The sequence below is a fragment of the Penicillium taxi genome, assembly GCF_028828555.1.
Source record: "Penicillium taxi strain IBT 34144 chromosome Unknown utg000004l_segment0_segment0, whole genome shotgun sequence".
NCBI lineage: Eukaryota > Fungi > Ascomycota > Eurotiomycetes > Eurotiales > Aspergillaceae > Penicillium > Penicillium taxi.
This window is the reverse complement of record NW_026643206.1, coordinates 5,644,868-5,662,938: the sequence shown is the minus strand read 5'-3', so window position 1 is coordinate 5,662,938 and position 18,071 is coordinate 5,644,868. Positions and strand designations below refer to the sequence as shown.

At 47.0% G+C, this 18,071-nt stretch overlaps 7 protein-coding genes across 7 annotated transcripts; 3 read left to right on the top strand and 4 right to left on the bottom strand.

The window, feature by feature from the left end:
• Positions 1–1,425: 1,425 nt before the first annotated feature.
• Positions 1,426–2,406, bottom strand: N7495_006989 (alpha/beta hydrolase; the record flags this gene model as incomplete). The annotated part of the gene is made up of 1 exon (XM_057209640.1): positions 1,426–2,406. One exon carries the CDS (start codon positions 2,404–2,406, stop codon positions 1,426–1,428), a length of 981 nt encoding a protein of 326 aa, XP_057063414.1.
• A 500-nt stretch (positions 2,407–2,906) lies between these two features.
• N7495_006988 (60S ribosomal protein uL30) lies at positions 2,907–4,506 on the bottom strand (the record flags this gene model as incomplete). Its single annotated transcript, XM_057209639.1, has 3 exons — positions 2,907–3,533; positions 3,723–3,834; positions 4,493–4,506. 3 exons carry the CDS (start codon positions 4,504–4,506, stop codon positions 2,907–2,909), a joined length of 753 nt encoding a protein of 250 aa, XP_057063413.1.
• A 280-nt stretch (positions 4,507–4,786) lies between these two features.
• N7495_006987 (ESCRT-II subunit protein SNF8) lies at positions 4,787–5,640 on the top strand (the record flags this gene model as incomplete). Its single annotated transcript, XM_057209638.1, has 2 exons — positions 4,787–5,259; positions 5,328–5,640. The coding sequence occupies 2 exons, from the start codon at positions 4,787–4,789 to the stop codon at positions 5,638–5,640; spliced, it is 786 nt and encodes a 261-aa protein (XP_057063412.1).
• A 455-nt stretch (positions 5,641–6,095) lies between these two features.
• N7495_006986 (TDA10 family protein) lies at positions 6,096–7,317 on the bottom strand (the record flags this gene model as incomplete). The annotated part of the gene is made up of 5 exons (XM_057209637.1): positions 6,096–6,253; positions 6,315–6,430; positions 6,485–6,508; positions 6,565–7,067; positions 7,171–7,317. The coding sequence occupies 5 exons, from the start codon at positions 7,315–7,317 to the stop codon at positions 6,096–6,098; spliced, it is 948 nt and encodes a 315-aa protein (XP_057063411.1).
• Positions 7,318–8,353: 1,036 nt separating this feature from the next.
• mfp (putative peroxisomal multifunctional beta-oxidation protein (MFP)) lies at positions 8,354–11,170 on the top strand (the record flags this gene model as incomplete). Its single annotated transcript, XM_057209636.1, has 3 exons — positions 8,354–8,509; positions 8,565–8,792; positions 8,858–11,170. 3 exons carry the CDS (start codon positions 8,354–8,356, stop codon positions 11,168–11,170), a joined length of 2,697 nt encoding a protein of 898 aa, XP_057063410.1.
• Positions 11,171–11,654: 484 nt separating this feature from the next.
• On the top strand, positions 11,655–13,985 carry N7495_006984 (E3 ubiquitin-protein ligase; the record flags this gene model as incomplete). The annotated part of the gene is made up of 1 exon (XM_057209635.1): positions 11,655–13,985. The coding sequence occupies one exon, from the start codon at positions 11,655–11,657 to the stop codon at positions 13,983–13,985; it is 2,331 nt and encodes a 776-aa protein (XP_057063409.1).
• Positions 13,986–14,438: 453 nt separating this feature from the next.
• On the bottom strand, positions 14,439–16,592 carry N7495_006983 (ferric reductase family protein; the record flags this gene model as incomplete). The annotated part of the gene is made up of 5 exons (XM_057209634.1): positions 14,439–15,429; positions 15,652–15,839; positions 15,861–15,903; positions 15,957–16,419; positions 16,460–16,592. 5 exons carry the CDS (start codon positions 16,590–16,592, stop codon positions 14,439–14,441), a joined length of 1,818 nt encoding a protein of 605 aa, XP_057063408.1.
• Between the last annotated feature and the right edge of the window lie 1,479 nt (positions 16,593–18,071).

Below are 18,071 nucleotides of genomic sequence, written 5' to 3'. Positions count from 1 at the left end.
TGATCATGCTTGTCGAATCTTCAGACGTATATAATAGAGGGCTCTATAAATTCCGAACTCTTCACAGGGTTCTTGCATTTTGGCATTTGCGCTTGTACTCTTGCCCGATCTCTTAACCATGAGCGCCTTGGTCTTTTGTTTTTTTCTTTGTTTTGTTTTACCTCTAATCTCACTTTATTCCTACAAACCCTTTTGAGTCTCTTGGGTACCCAGGTGAATCAGGACCGGGTGAGAGCTTAGACACATGAAATACATAACTTGATATGCTGATTCTTATAGCCTTTTGGCATTTCATTTATATAATGGAATTGGAGCTTTAGCAACATCTGGGTTTTTTACATTAACGAATAGAATAGATATATCTTTTCACTGTTCCATGGTGTAAATGTGTAATAAGCGTTGCTCGAGGAACAGGTATTTGAAGGTAGAACAGAAGCAACCTTAGAATAGAGATTTTCATAAAAACTGTCTGACATATTCAGGCTGCAAGCCTAAGGTCACTTCAAGTCACATTAGGATTTCGAATCAGAAGCTGAATACTCAACACATCTTGCCAACTCTTCCATGCTGTCACTTGATCACGCGGCACCCGCAATTACAATACCACTAAGATATGTATCTCAATACGGAAAACCGATAGAATGGCTATCGATTAAAAATACAACCGATAATAGCTGTTCGACGAGTACCCCATTATTATTATGGGTTAAGAAGGCGGTGTGATGAGCGGTCAGAGTAGTGGCGGCAGTATAGTTGGCGAGGAGTATACAGTGGGGTCTGATAAAAAATGGGACAGAGTACACAGCCCCTTTTACACCGTTTATTACACCGCCCATATGTAAATAACGCGTTGAGCTAGCTCTCTATATACTATTAGAGCTATTGGTGGATACAGCTCAACAGGCTTGGGGTAATATTAGCTTTGATATTATGGAACGGCTAGCTATTACTATGCCGCGTAGGGTTGCGCAAGTTATTAAAAACCATGGTTGGCATACTAAATATTGAATATTATGGAGTTTTTGGAGCTTTCTGCTAGGCAGTAAATAAGTGGGTCTTGTACTCTGTCCCATTTTTTTTTTTTCAGACAACACTGTACCATATTAACGCGACCACACTGCCATACCACAGTAATACTTTTGTTAATTTTGCTCAAGCCACCATACAGTAATACGCGTTTTGCTATTACCAATATAAGAGATAAATATGCCTTAGGCTTGAAGCATTATAGTGGTTGTAGCACTTTTTATAGTGGTTCAAGTAAAGTGTGTAGTGGTAGTAGCAAGTCCCTATATATATATGATAACAGTTTCCCAGGAGAATGCCTTCAAGCTTCCAAGTTTAGTATCTAGGTATCAACCTACAAAGCTCAAGAACGCCAGGAAGTTCAAGCAATAGAAGAGAAAATATGAATATCTCAGGTCTCTAAAGCTTGGTCCAGAAATCCTCGATAAGTCGAGATACCTCTGGCACCCTTTCTCTCACAAGTGGATGACCGACCTGTGGGACAACAGTGACATTATGCATCCCAACCTCACTCAAGTCTTGCACGCTGCACACTCCATCAAGCTCCCCCAGAATACATAGATTTGGAATACCTTTCTTTGCCGCCTCCTTAAATTGAGCATGTCTGTCTAGAACACCACCATCCCTCCAAATCCCCACCACGCTTGCCAAATAGCCTTTATGCTCTCTCAACAGCCAATCCTTCACAGCCGCTGCAACAACCTCACCATGATCAACCCTCTCCTTCCAATCAGAAGGAACAACCAATTTCCCTCCTTCCAGCAACTCCCAGATCCAATCTCTCGCCTCCTCCTCCAACCCCTCACCCCCACGCAAGTAACTCAGTTCCTTCTCTCCAAATTTCACAGAACGGTATAGACCCGCAGGCGCACATAGTACCATAGACGCTACACGTTCGGGGTATTTAGCCGCGAAAGTAGCCGTTGTGGACCCGCCGAACGAATATCCTACAAAGTGCGCATTTTCCCACTGGAGATGCACCATCAGTGCTTCCAACAATCCATGAAAGAGTGCTGCGTCATGTGGTGTTATCGGTGTGTCTGTGAGTCCGTGACCCCATAGGTCAATGAGTACACATTGAGCATGTGGGAAGCGGGAAGATAGCGCGCTAGCTAATGGTTGCAGGCCGATTGCGGGTGTTTGAACACCGTGTACGTATAGAACTCGGGAGATTGGCCCCGTGCCTGCGGATTTGGGAGCTTCATATGGGAGCTTGTAGTATGCTGCTCTGCCATTTGGGGTCTGGAAGTATGAGACCGGGGGGAGGAGTTGGCCGAATGTTGCGACGAAGGAGGTTTCGGGTGGAGCTTGGATTGATTGTACGTTTGAGTCGAAATTCACTGTCCCTGGACGGGGTATCACGATTGAAGCGTTGGACATTTTGATAGTAAATATGAGGGGCAATGTTGATTGTTGAGTCGAATGGGGGTCTGTTCAGATTTTTGGTTGACCTCTTGCTTAAATAACATTTGGTTAACTACTTAAGTATTTAAATAACAAATATTTAACTTCAGATCTTTGGATGACAAATACTATCAACCTCAAGTGAGTCAGCCCACGAAGTTCGTAATGAAGTGCGACGGCAGGCCTCTTTTACCAATTTATGAAATGGGCCGGTTACATTTGGTAGCCTTGAAATCGGCGCTGTGGAGAGCAATGATGAAACCATCAGGCGACAATGTCTACATTTATTACGACTATGAAACGTGGAATGCGATTGCGGGTTGTCTGAAGCATTTTTATTATCGGAAGACCTGGACCATTGTATCGCTAATTGACAATCAAATACACACAGCCGTGTGCTAAAAACAACCCGTGACAGTAAACGTCGTTAAAGAAAATTTTTGGTAGAGAAAAAAGAGTTCCATATTAATGGACATCTAGTTCATCTGGCGGATGAGACCGTTAATGTTCTCCTCACGGTTACCGGTGTCACCACCCTGGATGTAGTGCTTGAACTTGCGGGTACGGAATCCGCCAGTGGGGTTGGAAAGCTTGAAGGGCCACAAGAAGTTGTTGGCCTGCTTGAAGTTGGGGCCGACGGTGTAGATCTCGTGGATGAGATCCTCCATGCAGACAATGCCGTACTTGCCGAGGTGCTCCTCGATGATCTGGTTGTCGGTGAGGGGAACACGCATCTTGTCGACCTTTCCGTAACCACGCTTGTAGAGGAGCTCACGGACGGACTTCAGGTTGGGGTAACCGTAGGCAATGTAGGGGTTGACAATGGTCAGCATCTCCTGGGTAGCCTTGGTCAGGCGGACGAAGGTACCACTGTTGATCTGGAGCAGACGGAGCAGCTGGAGGATCTTGCGGGGCTTGGGAGCGATCTTGTTGATACCCTTGATACGGACAACAAAGACCAGCTTGGCCTCATCCTCAACGAAGAAGTTGCCAGACTCGCGGGCAGCGCGCTTGGCAGCGATCTCCTGGCGCTGGCGGTCACGGTACTCAGCAACGTAGGACTCAGCACGCTTGAAAATGACAGCGCGCTTCTCCTTGTTGGCCTAGAGGAAATCTTGTCAGTACGAGATTCCGAGTAGATAGTGGTAATGTTTATGATATATGGTGTAAACAGTATCAGACCCGAAAGATGGTTAACAGGCGACAACATCGACCGTAGTCTAGTCGCGTGGTTGGTGTTGTCATCATAGTAGTGGAGGTGTGGAGGGTGGAAGGAGATGGGAGATACATACAGTCTTCTTCTTGTCAGCGTCAGCACGGCGCTCAGCGCGGGCAGCCTCCTGGGACTTGCGCTTCTTAAGGAGGGTCTCGGGGACGAGGACCTGGTCCTTGACGGGAACGGAGCTGTGAAGGTCAGTATAGTCTCCGGGTAGATCATGATAACATGAAACAATCCGTCGAGTGTAAGAACTGCAGCATAGTGCCACATTCTCAACTGAAGATAAAATAGGTGAACTCGACGAGATTCATTTGATCAGTGAGGGAAATGGCAATGGGGTAGGCCGATACAATTTCAGTTACTACTTGGACATATTCCAGCCACAAGGTTCAGCGAAGAGGTTTTTTTTTTTTTTTTTTTTGAAAATTTTCATTTCGGAAAATTTTGAAAAAATTTCGATCATCCGCAAAGTGCCATTTCTATCTCATCCGACAATACCCCGAACAGATGTTCAGGAATGGATGCTGATGCTCTTCGACCCAAACGCAGTGACTGCTTTTACCGCATCACATACGCAGGAATTCGATAGCTGTGCAACAATGGTTTTAGAGGAGAAGGCACAAGGCTTTCAATCTCAAGGACTCCGTTGCTCTCCTAATGCCGTATACAGTGCGACGCAAGTATGTACAAAGTCATACGAGCAGGAGAAGAGCGGTGGAAGAATCGAGCTGGTACCAGACCATCATCGACGATGGCCGTGGTAACTCCAGCGAGAAGGACGACTATACCTGCAACTTCACAATCCCGAAGGATAGTATCAGTCAATAAGGAAGGGACTCATACGTGGTAGGGGCCATTGCGACGGGTCGAGGCGAGTTGGCTGGTCGAAAGTTGTCGTGGAAAGATTCGAACGAAAGAAGAAAGGTCGGAGTGAAAAGAAGAAATCTTGTGTGGGTGGTTAGCTAGACGCTAATCCTATTACAGACTAGTATTGAATTAACGGACTAACCCGTATTTGGTCAGTACCCTTATCACCTCGTGATTAGGGCTGGTATCATCTTCATGTGACCTTATCTCAATGTGATAAGGAGCCACTAGAACCCAAGGTCAAACCACTGCGTTATCTTCATTCATACCATGTCGCGACGTGGAGTTGGCCTCGGGGCCTTTACAAATCGCATCCAGGCCACTCAATCTTACGCCAACCATGGCGCCAACCTTCGGTCTGCGCACTTGGCATCCCTCCAAACCCAGCTCTCCGTCTTCCAGTCCCTACTGCACACGTTCGCCTTAGAGCATAGTTCCACTATCAAGGACAATCCAACCTTCCGCGCAGAGTTCGCACGCATGTGTAATACCATCGGGGTTGACCCTCTGGCAGCTAGCAATATCAAGGGCAAGAATGGCCGCCGTGGGCTCGGTGAAGGGGGCAGCTTCTGGACCCAGATCTTGGGCGGGGATATGAACGATTTCTACTTTGAAGTTGCGGTCCGAGTAGTGGAACTGTGCCGGGAAACACGCAGCGAGAATGGAGGATTGATAGGTGTGGAAGAGTGCCAGAAGCGAGTAGGCAAAGGGAAGGCGATCGGAAGTGGATTAGAGGTTTCAGAGTATGCTCAACTTCTTCATGATCTTACCATATGTTCAATCTTACTAACTCGGCATTTTTCTTTTCCAGGGACGATATTCTCCGCGCTGTTAGATCACTGGAACCCCTGGGTTCTGGCTTTTCTATTGTTCATGTTGGGACAAAACAATTCATTCGGTCCATTCCGAAGGAGCTGAACACAGATCAATCCACTGTTCTCGAGGCCATTCAGGTCCTTGGGTTTGTGAGCGTATCAATGCTTTGCCTGAATCTCAACTGGGAAAAGGCTCGAGCTCAGACGGTCATCGACGATCTACTCACCGATGGTCTCGTGTGGCTGGATTCTCAAGGATCGGAGAAGGAGTACTGGTCCCCTCAAGGTCTTCTGGATGATACTGGATGAAGACAAACGCATTAAAGTGCTTGATCATATTTCATTCTCACCTTGAGCGACTATCAGCTTATATGTTCTTGACCACTAATACATCATCAAATCCCAGGACACTGCCCTGACTTGACAAAAAAATATCTTCGCAATACCATGCTTCGTTCACCCTGATACGACATATGAGCCAGTGAGATACTAGGCAGCACTACGCCCAGGCGCGTATCATGAAAGGTTTCCTGATGATTCAAGTGTTGACTCGATATAACGAGGTATCATTGGAGACAACGGTTAAAGAATTCCAATACCGGCTGCTGTGAATCCCAGCTTGAGGAACGCAGTATAGAAATATGCATATAACATAATCTTCAAATAATCCTAAATTCCAGTCTTCATTTTTTTATCGTGGATACCTCAGGCTGCATAGTCTAGAAACTCTCTGAAACTCTTTTTTTCTCTCTTTTTTTTCTTCTCTAAATCTCTATCACCTCCTTGACTCTTCGGTTTCGGTTCACGACCAGACGAAGCTGTCTACCCTGCCAGTCACCTAGTGAAGCTTTAGGCTGATGATACGCAGGCTTGAAAGCTCCTTCGCGAAGCGTCTCCGTGAAAAGTTCATACGACGGATAATCTAGGCATGAAAGTTAGTCTTCTCTTCGATGGAATATGTATTAAGAGTTTGGAATACGAACAGCCATCGACGAAATGGTTAACCTGTTCCTCGGTCATGCCAGTACCCTTGACAGCACGTAGAGTGCGCTCCTGCTCTTGACGCCATTCATAAACAAAGTGTGAGTCATCAGCGTCACTATGTGAAGTCAATATTTATCAAGACAAGAAAAGATGCCAATCATAGACTCACATATGGATCAAAGCATCAAGTTTGCTGCAAGGTACTATTAGCCAAGTTCAAGTCACAAATCACTAAAAAGGGTCACTCACTTAGTCAAAACATCATATTTCCTCAATGCATTATTCACCGTGAGGACATCTTCAAACTTGACATGGCCCAATCGGCCTTGATAGTCACCAGCCTCCTTCTGGCGTGCGGCAGCCTCCCATTTTGCGCGCAGTGTATCCTCATCCCACGCCCGGAACCCAACACACCATCCCTCGAAAATAACGACTTTGACTTTTTCTTGTCCCTCGGCATTTACAACCTGCCATTGAGGCTCAGGGACCCGATCTCCTTGCCCGGAAAAGGCGGACTTGTCATATTGCGGAATAGCAGTGGGGCTCTCGGCAGCTAGAGAAGCAAAAACTCGCTCACCGAGAGCAAGATCATGCGTACAGGGCTGGCCGCGATGCTGGAGCAGGGGATTGGTTGGGTGCGCTTGGGCAAGAGCAACTTGGTCAGCGTGGGTGAGATAAAGGTCGTCTAGTGACAGTGTCACAACGGACAACGAATACGGCTCTGATTGGAGGGTCTGATATAGGGTTGACACCTACGCATAGTCAGATCAAGATATATATTTTTTCCCGAAGTAGTAGGCTATAATTTTCATCCGAGGCAAGGAGTCAGGGGTCAGGTTTTGAGAGGTGACTTACCAGAACCGTCTTGCCCGCACCCTGCACGCCGTTGAGTCCCAAGAAGAAAGGGGAGGCATTGCCGTTTTGTCGCTTCCTATGGTCATCAAGACGCTTCAGGAGAAAAGGAATGCAGTGTTGAGATTTGTCGTCTATTATTTCGGGCATCTTGAGGGTGGGAGTATGAAGTACTGTAACCCAGTACGAGTATGAAATACATATACTACGAAACGGCCTCGGCGCCCGGAAAATTCCCCGAGAATCTGGGGGTGATTTGGTTCTGCGGGGTAACTTACTCGTCTTGCTGCGTACTGCGTAATCCAATACAAGTTTTACTCCATCTCTAGGGCTACTTTGTAAGGACTTTACTTAGTTTACTATAATTCATAATAATCCATCACTTTGCTAGGTCGCAAGGTTAACCTTGAAATGCTTACTTCCAAGCCTACTTAGGTATATACTAGTTAAAACCCAGTGAACACCACTATGCCTTGTATATGCCCTCTTCATGCGAACAGCAACAAAAAAAAAAGATACCTATCTAGGCACCTAGGTAGGTACTCGATTTTTTGAGTTGAACCCCAAGGCTCAAATGTTCTGTGCCGAGGAAACAATGAATGGATAATGATGGATTCATCAGTATATCTAGGTCTCGAGGTCTCATCTTGGGAGAATTGTTATAGGTTAGCTATATACTTTTCACGCTTATTAACGGACTCGAAACCCACTGCCATGGATGTTAGCGAGACTTAAATAGTTAAAATTTTCAAGGTACTACTACATCAGCACCTTTGATGAAGTACAATTGAAATGTCTAAATGTAGATGACGTCGCCATCACATGTCTGAGTCAGCATCTTTGACGCGTATTTGAAATTCATGATTGAAAATGCCGAATCAACAGCTATCTTATAATCTTTCAAGGACACTGCTAATTCCATGTAGTTCTAGATCCTAATATGAATATATTCCATTATCTGCAATTGAAATTTGGATCTATATTGTTGGCATATGAAGTACCCGTAATCAAAACAGTAATACCAATACTGGTGCCATACCTTCCTTACAGCGCAAAAACGTGCCGAGGCTCCCCCAGCTTCTGCCGAACTCACTTTAAACCTGCCCTCTGTCCTCTTTCTCTCTCCTCTTCTTTTCCCATTGATTTCAAAAAAGCCGGACTTTCATTCCTCACAAAAATATCGAGAATGACTGAACTACGCTTTGATAACCAGACGGTTGTTGTCACGGGCGCCGGCGGCGGCCTAGGAAAGGCATATGCCCTCTTCTTTGCCTCGAAGGGTGCTAACGTTGTTGTGAATGATCTCGGTGTCTCATCAAAAGGTGAAGGCAAATCAGCAAAGGTAAGTCTCTCTCTATCCCTCGGAATGGTCACTGAATTAACTGACGTTTTCCCAGGCAGCAGACGTCGTTGTCGACGAGATTCGTGCCGCCGGCGGAAAGGCCGTCGCCAACTATGATAGCGTCGAAAACGGTGAAGCTATCATTGATACAGCAATTAAGAACTTTGGTCGTATCGATGTACTCCTCAATAACGCCGGTATCTTGCGGGATATCAGCTTTAAGAACATGAAGGATGAAGACTGGGATCTCATCAACCGCGTTCACACTTACGGAGCATACAAGGTGGGTATTGCTCAATATGGATATATTGGTTGGAGGATAGTGCTAATAGCCCTCGAATAATTCAGTGCGCACGAGCTGCATGGCCTCACTTCCGGAAACAAAAGTATGGCCGTGTTATCAATACCGCCTCTGCCGCCGGTCTCTACGGTAACTTCGGCCAGGCGAACTACTCTGCTGCCAAACTAGGCCAGGTTGGCTTTACAGAGACTCTGGCCAAGGAAGGCGCCAAATATAATATTATTGCCAATGTCATTGCTCCTATTGCTGCTAGCCGCATGACTGCCACTATAATGCCACCAGATGTCCTGGAGAGTCTGAAGCCTGATTGGATTGTTCCCTTGGTTGCCGCTTTGGTACACTCATCCAATACGACCGAGAGTGGTGGTATTTTCGAAGTTGGTGGCGGCCATATGGCCAAAATTCGATGGGAGCGTGCCAAGGGAGCTTTGCTGAAGACAGATGTATCTCTGACCCCAGGTGCTATTGCCCGCAAGTGGGATGACGTCAACGATTTCTCCAAACCTGAGCACCCAACTGGACCTGCTGACTTTATGGGTCTTCTGGAAAATGGGCTGAAGCTGTCTAGCGCTCCGAAGGGAGAGGAACCCGACTTTAAGGGCCGCGTTGCCCTCGTCACTGGCGGCGGTGCTGGCCTAGGTCGCGCATACTGCTTGCTTTTCGCCAAGTACGGTGCCTCCGTTGTTGTTAACGATCTGGTGGACCCCGAGCCTGTGGTTCAGGAGATTAAGAAACTCGGTGGCCAGGCCGTTGGCAACAAGGCCAACTGCGAAGATGGTGACGCCGTAGTCAAGTCTGCTATCGACGCTTTTGGTCGCATCGATATCTTGATCAATAACGCTGGTATCCTGCGTGACAAAGCTTTCACCAACATGGATGACAACCTGTGGAACTCGGTCATCAACGTTCACCTTCGTGGTACCTACAAGGTGACCAAGGCCGCCTGGCCTTACTTCCTGAAGCAGAAGTATGGCCGTGTGGTCAACACTGCCAGTACCAGCGGTATCTACGGCAACTTTGGCCAAGCCAACTACGCCGCGGCCAAGCTGGGAATCTTGGGTCTGTCCCGTACCTTGGCTCTGGAGGGTGCCAAGTACAACATCAAGGTCAACACCATTGCCCCAAATGCTGGTACCAACATGACCCGTACTATCATGCCTGAGGAGATGGTCCAGGCTTTCAAGCCCGACTATGTCGCTCCTCTGGTTGTTCTACTGTCCTCTGATGCAGCCCCTGAGCCCTCAACTAAGGGTCTGTTTGAATGTGGAAGTGGCTGGTTCAGTCGCACTCGCTGGAACCGCTCTGGCGGCCACGGTTTCCCCGTGGACGTCAAGCTAACCCCCGAGGCCGTCGTATCCAAGTGGAAAGATATTACCAATTTCGACGATGGACGTGCTGATCACCCCGAGGATGGCTTGGCAGGTAATGAGCGTATCATGGCTAACATGTCCAATCGTTCCGGCGGAGATCAGAATGAGATCCTCCAGAACATTGAAAAGGCTAAATCCGCAAAATCCGAGGGATCTACTTTCAACTATGAGGATCGTGATGTTATCCTCTACAACCTCAGCGTGGGTGCTAAGCGCACTGATTTGCCTCTGGTCTACGAGAACAGCGAGCATTTCCAGGCTCTTCCCTCTTATGGAGTGGTCCCCTGGTTCAATACCTCCGCCCCTTGGAATTTTGACGACATTGTTAAGGATTTCTCACCCATGATGCTCCTCCACGGAGAGCAGTATATGGAGGTTCGCAAGTTCCCAATTCCCACCACCGCCAAAACGGTGACATACCCTAAGCTCATCGACGTTGTCGATAAGGGTAATGCCGCGCTAGTCGTGACTGGCTTCACCACAAAGGACGCCAAGACCGGCGAGGACCTCTTCTACAACGAGTCGACTGTCTTCATCCGTGGCAGTGGTGGCTTCGGTGGCTCTCCCAAGCCCACTAGTGTGCGTGCCAAGGCTGCCACCGCTGCTTACAAGCCACCCAACCGCCAGCCCGATTCCGTAATTGAGGAGAAGACCTCTGAAGATCAAGCAGCGCTCTACCGTCTCAACGGCGATCTCAACCCCCTTCACATTGACCCTGAATTCAGTAAGGTCGGCGGCTTCAAGACTCCTATTTTGCACGGACTGTGCTCGCTCGGTATCTCAGGCAAGCACGTCTTCGGCAAATACGGGGCTTACAAGAACCTGAAGGTTCGGTTTGCTGGTGTTGTTCTGCCCGGTCAGACCCTCCGCACCGAGATGTGGAAGGAGGGAAACACCGTGCTCTTCCAGACTATCGTTGTCGATACTGGAAAGCCTGCCATCACTGGCGCCGGTGCCGAGCTCCTTGAGGCTGCAAAGGCCAAGTTGTAAAAGGGGATCTTTGTAGCGTTTTGGAATTGGAATTTGCCTTTCTTGTTTGTACATATAAAGCTTCTTATGCTCTTTTTTCTTACAGTTCAGTATCATAGGCTTAATGGATACTTGTATTGGAATATTTGTTAACTCAATTCTACATTTTTTTTTCTTTATGCCACATTAAATGAGTTTGGTCTGGAACACATCATCCCGGCATACTACATCCGAGCCATTTAAGTCGTGGCGCAAGGAACCTGATCTAGATCAAAAACCCAAAGTACATGTGAAAGTAGAATTCAATATCAGGTAGCAGTGAATTATCAGAAGCCGGATCAGACCATCTAGAATTGACCAACGGTTGATTTCCTTATCAGGTGTCGTAAGGCAACCATCAATAGGTTCTTATGTAACCTCGCTGTAATCCTTTTAATTCCCCCCCCATCATTCAAAAACTATCATTCTTTAACGGAAGGAACGACGATGTAGCATCTGAGCCAACATGGTGCTCTCGCTGCCAGTTCCAAACTTCTCTAGATCCTTCACTTCTCCACGTCCTGACGCCACTGCGCCCGCACCACAATCCAGCCGTCGCGACTCCTCCTCGAGTCCGTCCTCCAGCCGAAGTCTGTGGAGATCTCCAGATACGAACAAATCCACACAGGCTACATCATCTACAAATACCCACTCTGTAACCCTTAGCGAAGCTCTACGAAATAATCCATTTGGAAATACATCCCGGTCCCGGTCCCGCTCTATCCATGCCACTATCAGCGAAGCGGAGCAACAGCAGAAGGAGCGGGATGACTTGAATGCGGCCCTTGAGACTCTGGCTCGGATTTTTCCTGATATACAGATAGAAGTCTTCCGGGAACTCCTGGTTCGGTTTGACGGCCAGAGCCGGCTACAAGTGTGTGTTGAGCAGCTACTCCGACACAAAAGGAACTGGGTACGAGGCCGGTGGAATGTACTCAAGGGGGGCGGCGGTGAAGAAGGTGCGGCTAATAGCGCAGTCTATGGCGATTACGACAGCCTGGTGCTTCCTGTGGAACGGTTTCGGTCTGACGAGTACAAGTCGGCTGTCCGGACAACGCTGTTCAGAGAGTTTAGTGGCCTGAACAGGAGTACCATCGAAGGCGTAATGGCTGAGATGAACTTCAGCTACTCGCGGGCGCGACCGGTACTCCGAGATCTGGCTCGACGCACATGGAGGGCTACATTCAACAGTTTCCTGCCGTCATTTAAGCGCAAGAAGGATCGAGAGAGTCATCCACTTATGAACTGGCAGCGTCAGGTGAATGGGGAACTCGTGCCAAAGCTGAAGGAAACTAGTTCTAGCGAGCTGGATAGCGAGCTTCACGAAACGCTTCTACTTCCGTTCCTAAAGCAAAAACGCGAAGAGCAGGAGACTGCAGATTTTCAATTTGCCTCGGATCTTAATGAGAAAGAGGCTCGGGATGTCGATGCTTTTTATGAATGCGAATGCTGCTTCTCCGATGTGACCTTTGAGCAGATCGTAACCTGTTCGGCGAACGCCCACATCATCTGTCACAACTGTGTCCAGCGGACGACCCACGAAGCTTTGTTTGGACAGGGCTGGGGTAAGTCAGTGGACATGGAACATGCGACATTGAAGTGTCTAGCTCCAGTATCCGTCGGTGCATGCGATGGATGTCTACACCCGCAAATTGTGCGCCAGGCAATTATGCTTGAAACATCAGGCAGTGAAACATACCGCAAATTTGAAGACCGCCTTGCATCTGAAACTTTGTTGAAATCCCAAATAAAGCTCATCCGGTGTCCGTTCTGCTCTTACGCTGAAGCTGACCCGGTTTCTAATTCTTCGGCTCTTGGAATCGACTGGCACGTGCGCCGGGGTGCAGGCATTATCCCCACTATTCTGATGACACTTTTCCTGCTGGATCTTGTCCCCCTACTTCTAATACCTCTTTTGATACTTCTACTCATCCACCCATCCTCCATCTTGGCCATATTTAACAACTCTATCCGCAACCTCTGCATCAAGCTTCGCCCTAAGCGGTTCACTTGTGCCAATCCAACCTGTCGCCGTGTCAGCTGCATGACATGTCAGAAATCATGGCACGACCCACATGTCTGCCATGAACCACTTCTACTCGACCTCCGTGCCACCGTTGAGGCTGCCCGCACAGCCGCTGTGAAGCGAACTTGTCCACAATGTGGGCTCTCATTCGTCAAGTCTTCGGGCTGCAACAAACTCACGTGTGTCTGCGGGTACTCCATGTGCTATCTCTGCCGCAAAGCCCTCGGCGCTCCAATTAAACAATCACAAGCTGCTCCCGTGGCTAGGCGACGTCTACAAGAACTAAACGTCAACATTGTCAATGGTGCAGTGGAAGAAGAAGTCGGAGCTGGCAACGCCCCTGAAGAAGACGAATTCGAAGAGGAAGAAGGCTACAAACACTTCTGCGAACATTTTCGAATCAACCCTGGCTCACACTGCTCTGAATGCACTAAATGTGATCTCTACCAGACTGAGGATGAGGAAGCTGTCGCCCGCCGGGCAGGTGATAAAGCTGAGCGCGAGTGGCTCCTCCGCCAAGGAAACAATGCCCCTGGCAGCTCACTTCCCACTATGGGCCTTCTCCATATCAACCAGGATCTTTCTGCCGGGGCGGAAGGCAATAACAGCACCCATCGCTCTTCGTCATTGTGGGATCTCCAACTATCTACCCCTGGTAGACGATGGAGTTACTGGTTTAGAGATGTGTGGTCCGATGACCGATGGAAACTGGAGGGCCAGGCCATGGTCGACTGGATTGTTGAAATGATTATTGTAATTGATGAGCTGTAGTTTCTTTTCTTTTTCTTTTTCTTTTCTCTTACCCCTAAGTCTTTAATTTGTTAATCCCCCCTTCTTTTCTCTACTCGTTTTTTCAATTGGCGTTTACGTCCAGCGGATGTTTTTTCAAGTTTGGATTCTGATAACTTCGACGACGTGATGATTGACATGATGTTCTACTTGTTTTTTTTCTTGTATGGCTCAGAGGTATGCAGTTCACATTCTCTAATACATCTTGATCTCCAATCTACTACTAGCAGAATGTACTTCGAATTTAGGTGTTCCGATAAAACCAGTGCTTATTTCACTATACAAATGATATTTTATCCAAGATTTCAAAAGTAATTATGAAACCAATTCCAAAAGGTAACAGGTAAGCTGCCGAGGGAGAAGAACTCACCACCTATAAACCAGAGTTAGCAAACGACTCAAAAGTGCTGTATGAATCCATGGATCAGACAAAACTTACGCAAAGGGCTCTGAGTGCAGATATAACTCCTCAATTTCACCGTTCAATGTCCGTGTCTGGGCAATAGCCGCCGCATTACGGGTATCATGTAGCATAGATGCAGGCCCACACACAAAGACACCTATGCGCTTCTTCTTCTCACCCGAGGCCGTCTCAGCTCGCACCATAGCAACAGTACGTTCCACAATACCTGGGATATCGGGACGGACATTGCGGTGCACATCAAGGCTGAATAATCCCGTGGTGGTGATCTCTGTCGGAGGAACTTTGCCAATCTCACCATCCTTACCCAGACCCAAAGGTTCGAGCGTTGAAGTAACATGCACTGACACGGAAGTTTCAAAACCATTCCCATCAGAAGATAGAGTGGTAGAGTGTGACAGTCTAGATTCTATTTCTTCGACATACCAGCCTGCCATAGCATGGTCACGAGTCGAGAAGACAACCTGTAGATGTCGACGTCCGCCATGTGCCGGCTTGGTATTGTCCTTCTCTAGACTGGATATTCGAAGTGCTTCATCAACCATTGCCAAAGAAAACCCGCCCCCAGACCCGCCAGCAATGACGATTAACGTGTCGAATTTAGTCATGCAATTTGCGCCTACGCCACCGTATGGACCCTCAATGAGGATATTCTTCGAGCATCCAGGCATTTTAGTCGCTATAGCTGCCAGACGAGCTGTAACACCACCACAGGGCTTGATGTAGAAGATAAGCTCGGAAAATTTCCCAGTCTGATCGGGGTCCTGATAAACAGAAGAGATGGTGAAAGGATGGGCGGTTAGCAGGTGCAGGTCTGATGTGAGAAATCGAATAAAGACATGTTGTCCAGGTGTCCATGTGATTGTTGTTGGCACAGCGACGCGGAGAAGACCACTTGGGAGCATTTCAATTTTGGCAGTGTTTATACCATGCATCAAGAAGGTGCGGACCTGAGCAGTGAAGAGGCATAGAAGATAGATAGCACCGGTAGCGATGAAGTAGTCCCTATATATTATTAAAATTCGTCGTTTGATAGGCTAGTTCTCTGACATACCATGAAGAAAGGCGGAAGTCACAGTGTATAAAAAAGAATACAACAAATACTACTGCCGCAATAAGGTGAGTGGCCTTGAAAAATTCATAGAATCGGTTACTAGGCGGAAAATAACATGTCAATCCTTCGGCCCGTCAAAAATTCAGAAAGGAGGAAATCATCTGTAATCATACCGAATGAAAGGTAGAGACATGATGGTCAGGTATGCCTGCGGAATAATTGTGCCGATACCAGTCCAGTATACCAGACTTGTCTTCCATTCCTTTACCATATCGCCGTGATTGATGTTGTAAATGATAAAAGGAAAGGTGTGTATTAGTGCGAGCGCAAACATTGCGTAGCTGGTCCAATGATGAAAAACCTGCAGTTTCTCATGAGAAACTCCAGTCAATGCAGATATCATGTTGGCTTTGGCACTCAAGGCTCTATTGAAGAATCAGGAGATTGATCACGACACGACACCATTGAGAGAACGTACAGAACAAAAGGTAGCAGCGCAAGAGCCATCCATCCCGCCCGAGTTGCGATAGGGGGACTGCCTCCATAACTGGCATCAGTGGGCCAGTAGTAAGGTTTTGGACCAAGAGTCATTGCTGCTTCAAGTAAGTTCTCCGAGCCTGTACCTAGTATGCCCTGCACAATCGACTCACCAAAGAAATATATCGCGCCCAGAATACCCAGTATCAAAACGCCCAATGAAGGAGACCAGTACCGCAATACTGAGAAGCTGTAGCCGCGATATGTTACATAACGTGAGAAGGAGGTTATGGTACGCCAAAACCGAGTTCGTTTGACCCATTCTGGAGCAAATTTAACGATTAAATTGGACAGAGCAAATACTCCAATCACAGCACAGCAAAAATAAACAGTGTTTAATGCATATACGTGATCGGCTTGGTACCTGGCAAAAAGTTTTCTATAAGCATTAATCCAACCAAGGGCTATTCAAGATGTAGAAATACCAGTATCTCCAATGGCCACTGCGATAGGCGCATTGCTCTGGAGTCAGCTCGCACGTTTCCACACGAGACGAATGAAGCTTTAGCGGATAGGTAAGCCAGGGGATATGGCTCCCTGACCCGGACCATGACCCTGACATATCCATATCCTTCATTTTATTATTCGTGTCGTCCTGATCTCAAAAGAAGTTATCGTGGACATGTGAAACATGCGTGAGATTATAGGGGAAGAAATTGTCAATCCAGGATTCTAGATGAAAAGAATTCATATATTATCAGCAGATCAGAGTTTTATTAGAACCTCAGAAGTGGTCTATTCACCACGAGAGATTCAACTGTTGTATAGAGCCGAAAACATCTGTCTATGACGGCAAATCCGCACATATTTACACTCCTGGGCCTGTTCCCGATACGCATTCCAGCCTCGCCGATCAACGTTGATCTGCTCGGAATTGAGCAATTTATCCATCAAACGGCACGATATGAATAGTAGTGATTCACTTGACATAGCTTAATGCTAGAAAGACGTGGGTGCTGTTGGGTGGGGCTGGCTTCTGACATCGGGTTAGAAAGGCTTAGGGCTGAGCACATTTGAGCTCGATCCACAACCCTGGAGATTCCTTCACTTCTATTGTACGTGATACGTACCTTGAAAGACGGTTTTAAATTCTTAGCTCCGGAATAATAAGTGTCAAATAGAGATCATGTCATAGGATAACACGCCCTTCCGCATTGGGACTAGCGCCTCACATGGCAACCTAAGCCCTGCATTCATGGTTGATCTTAATCCAGGGGTACGCTGGATTTGAGACGGATCCAGTTGGTATGCCACACCGTACCCTGAACAGCGAAGCCCATAGGTAGAAGAGCAGTCGAATTGGTGAGTTCGATAAATAAAATTGATCAGAAAGGTAATTTGGTTCAATAGTATCTACTATCGATACCAGGTGAGATTTCTCTCTCAATTTCAAATCTCGGAGCTATCATAGTGAATGATGAAGTAAAGAGGATCCTGGAGGGTAGCCGAATTTTGCCTCATAGGACCCTTGTGGATTGTCTATTACATATCGATTCTACATCGAAGCTTTCCTACTGAAATCCAGGTACCAATCAAATTCGCTGAGGGCATAAATTCAACAGAGGTCGTAACACGAGTCACTTTTCTCTGGCTAGTTTTTTTCTCTTTTGTTATTGAAAATTTGACCTGATCAAAAGTCATGCATATACTAGAGTGACGAAATAAATTCAACGAGTTACCACAATATCTTGCAGCAATATCTATACCATGATAAATGCAGACCGATTACTCAAGGTCTAGATTTAGGGGGTAAATTTCTTCCAGCTGGAAGATGTCATAGATTATGATGTGTGAGATGATCCACTTAACTTTGAATACGGCTGCTAAACGGAGAAAAAGGCCGACCCTTGGTATGTATTGAGGTCTAAACTTTCAAACCATGCCAAAGCGAAAGGAAAGTTGACTTGACCTGATAATAGAATCACTTTTCATAACTGACTTTTAAGTTCTATATCGAATACGGAGTATTAGATTTACATACTCTTTTATTCTTCCGGGATGCCTGTATATTTCAGTACCGTAACTCGGCCGAATTAATATCCGAAACTCAAAAAGC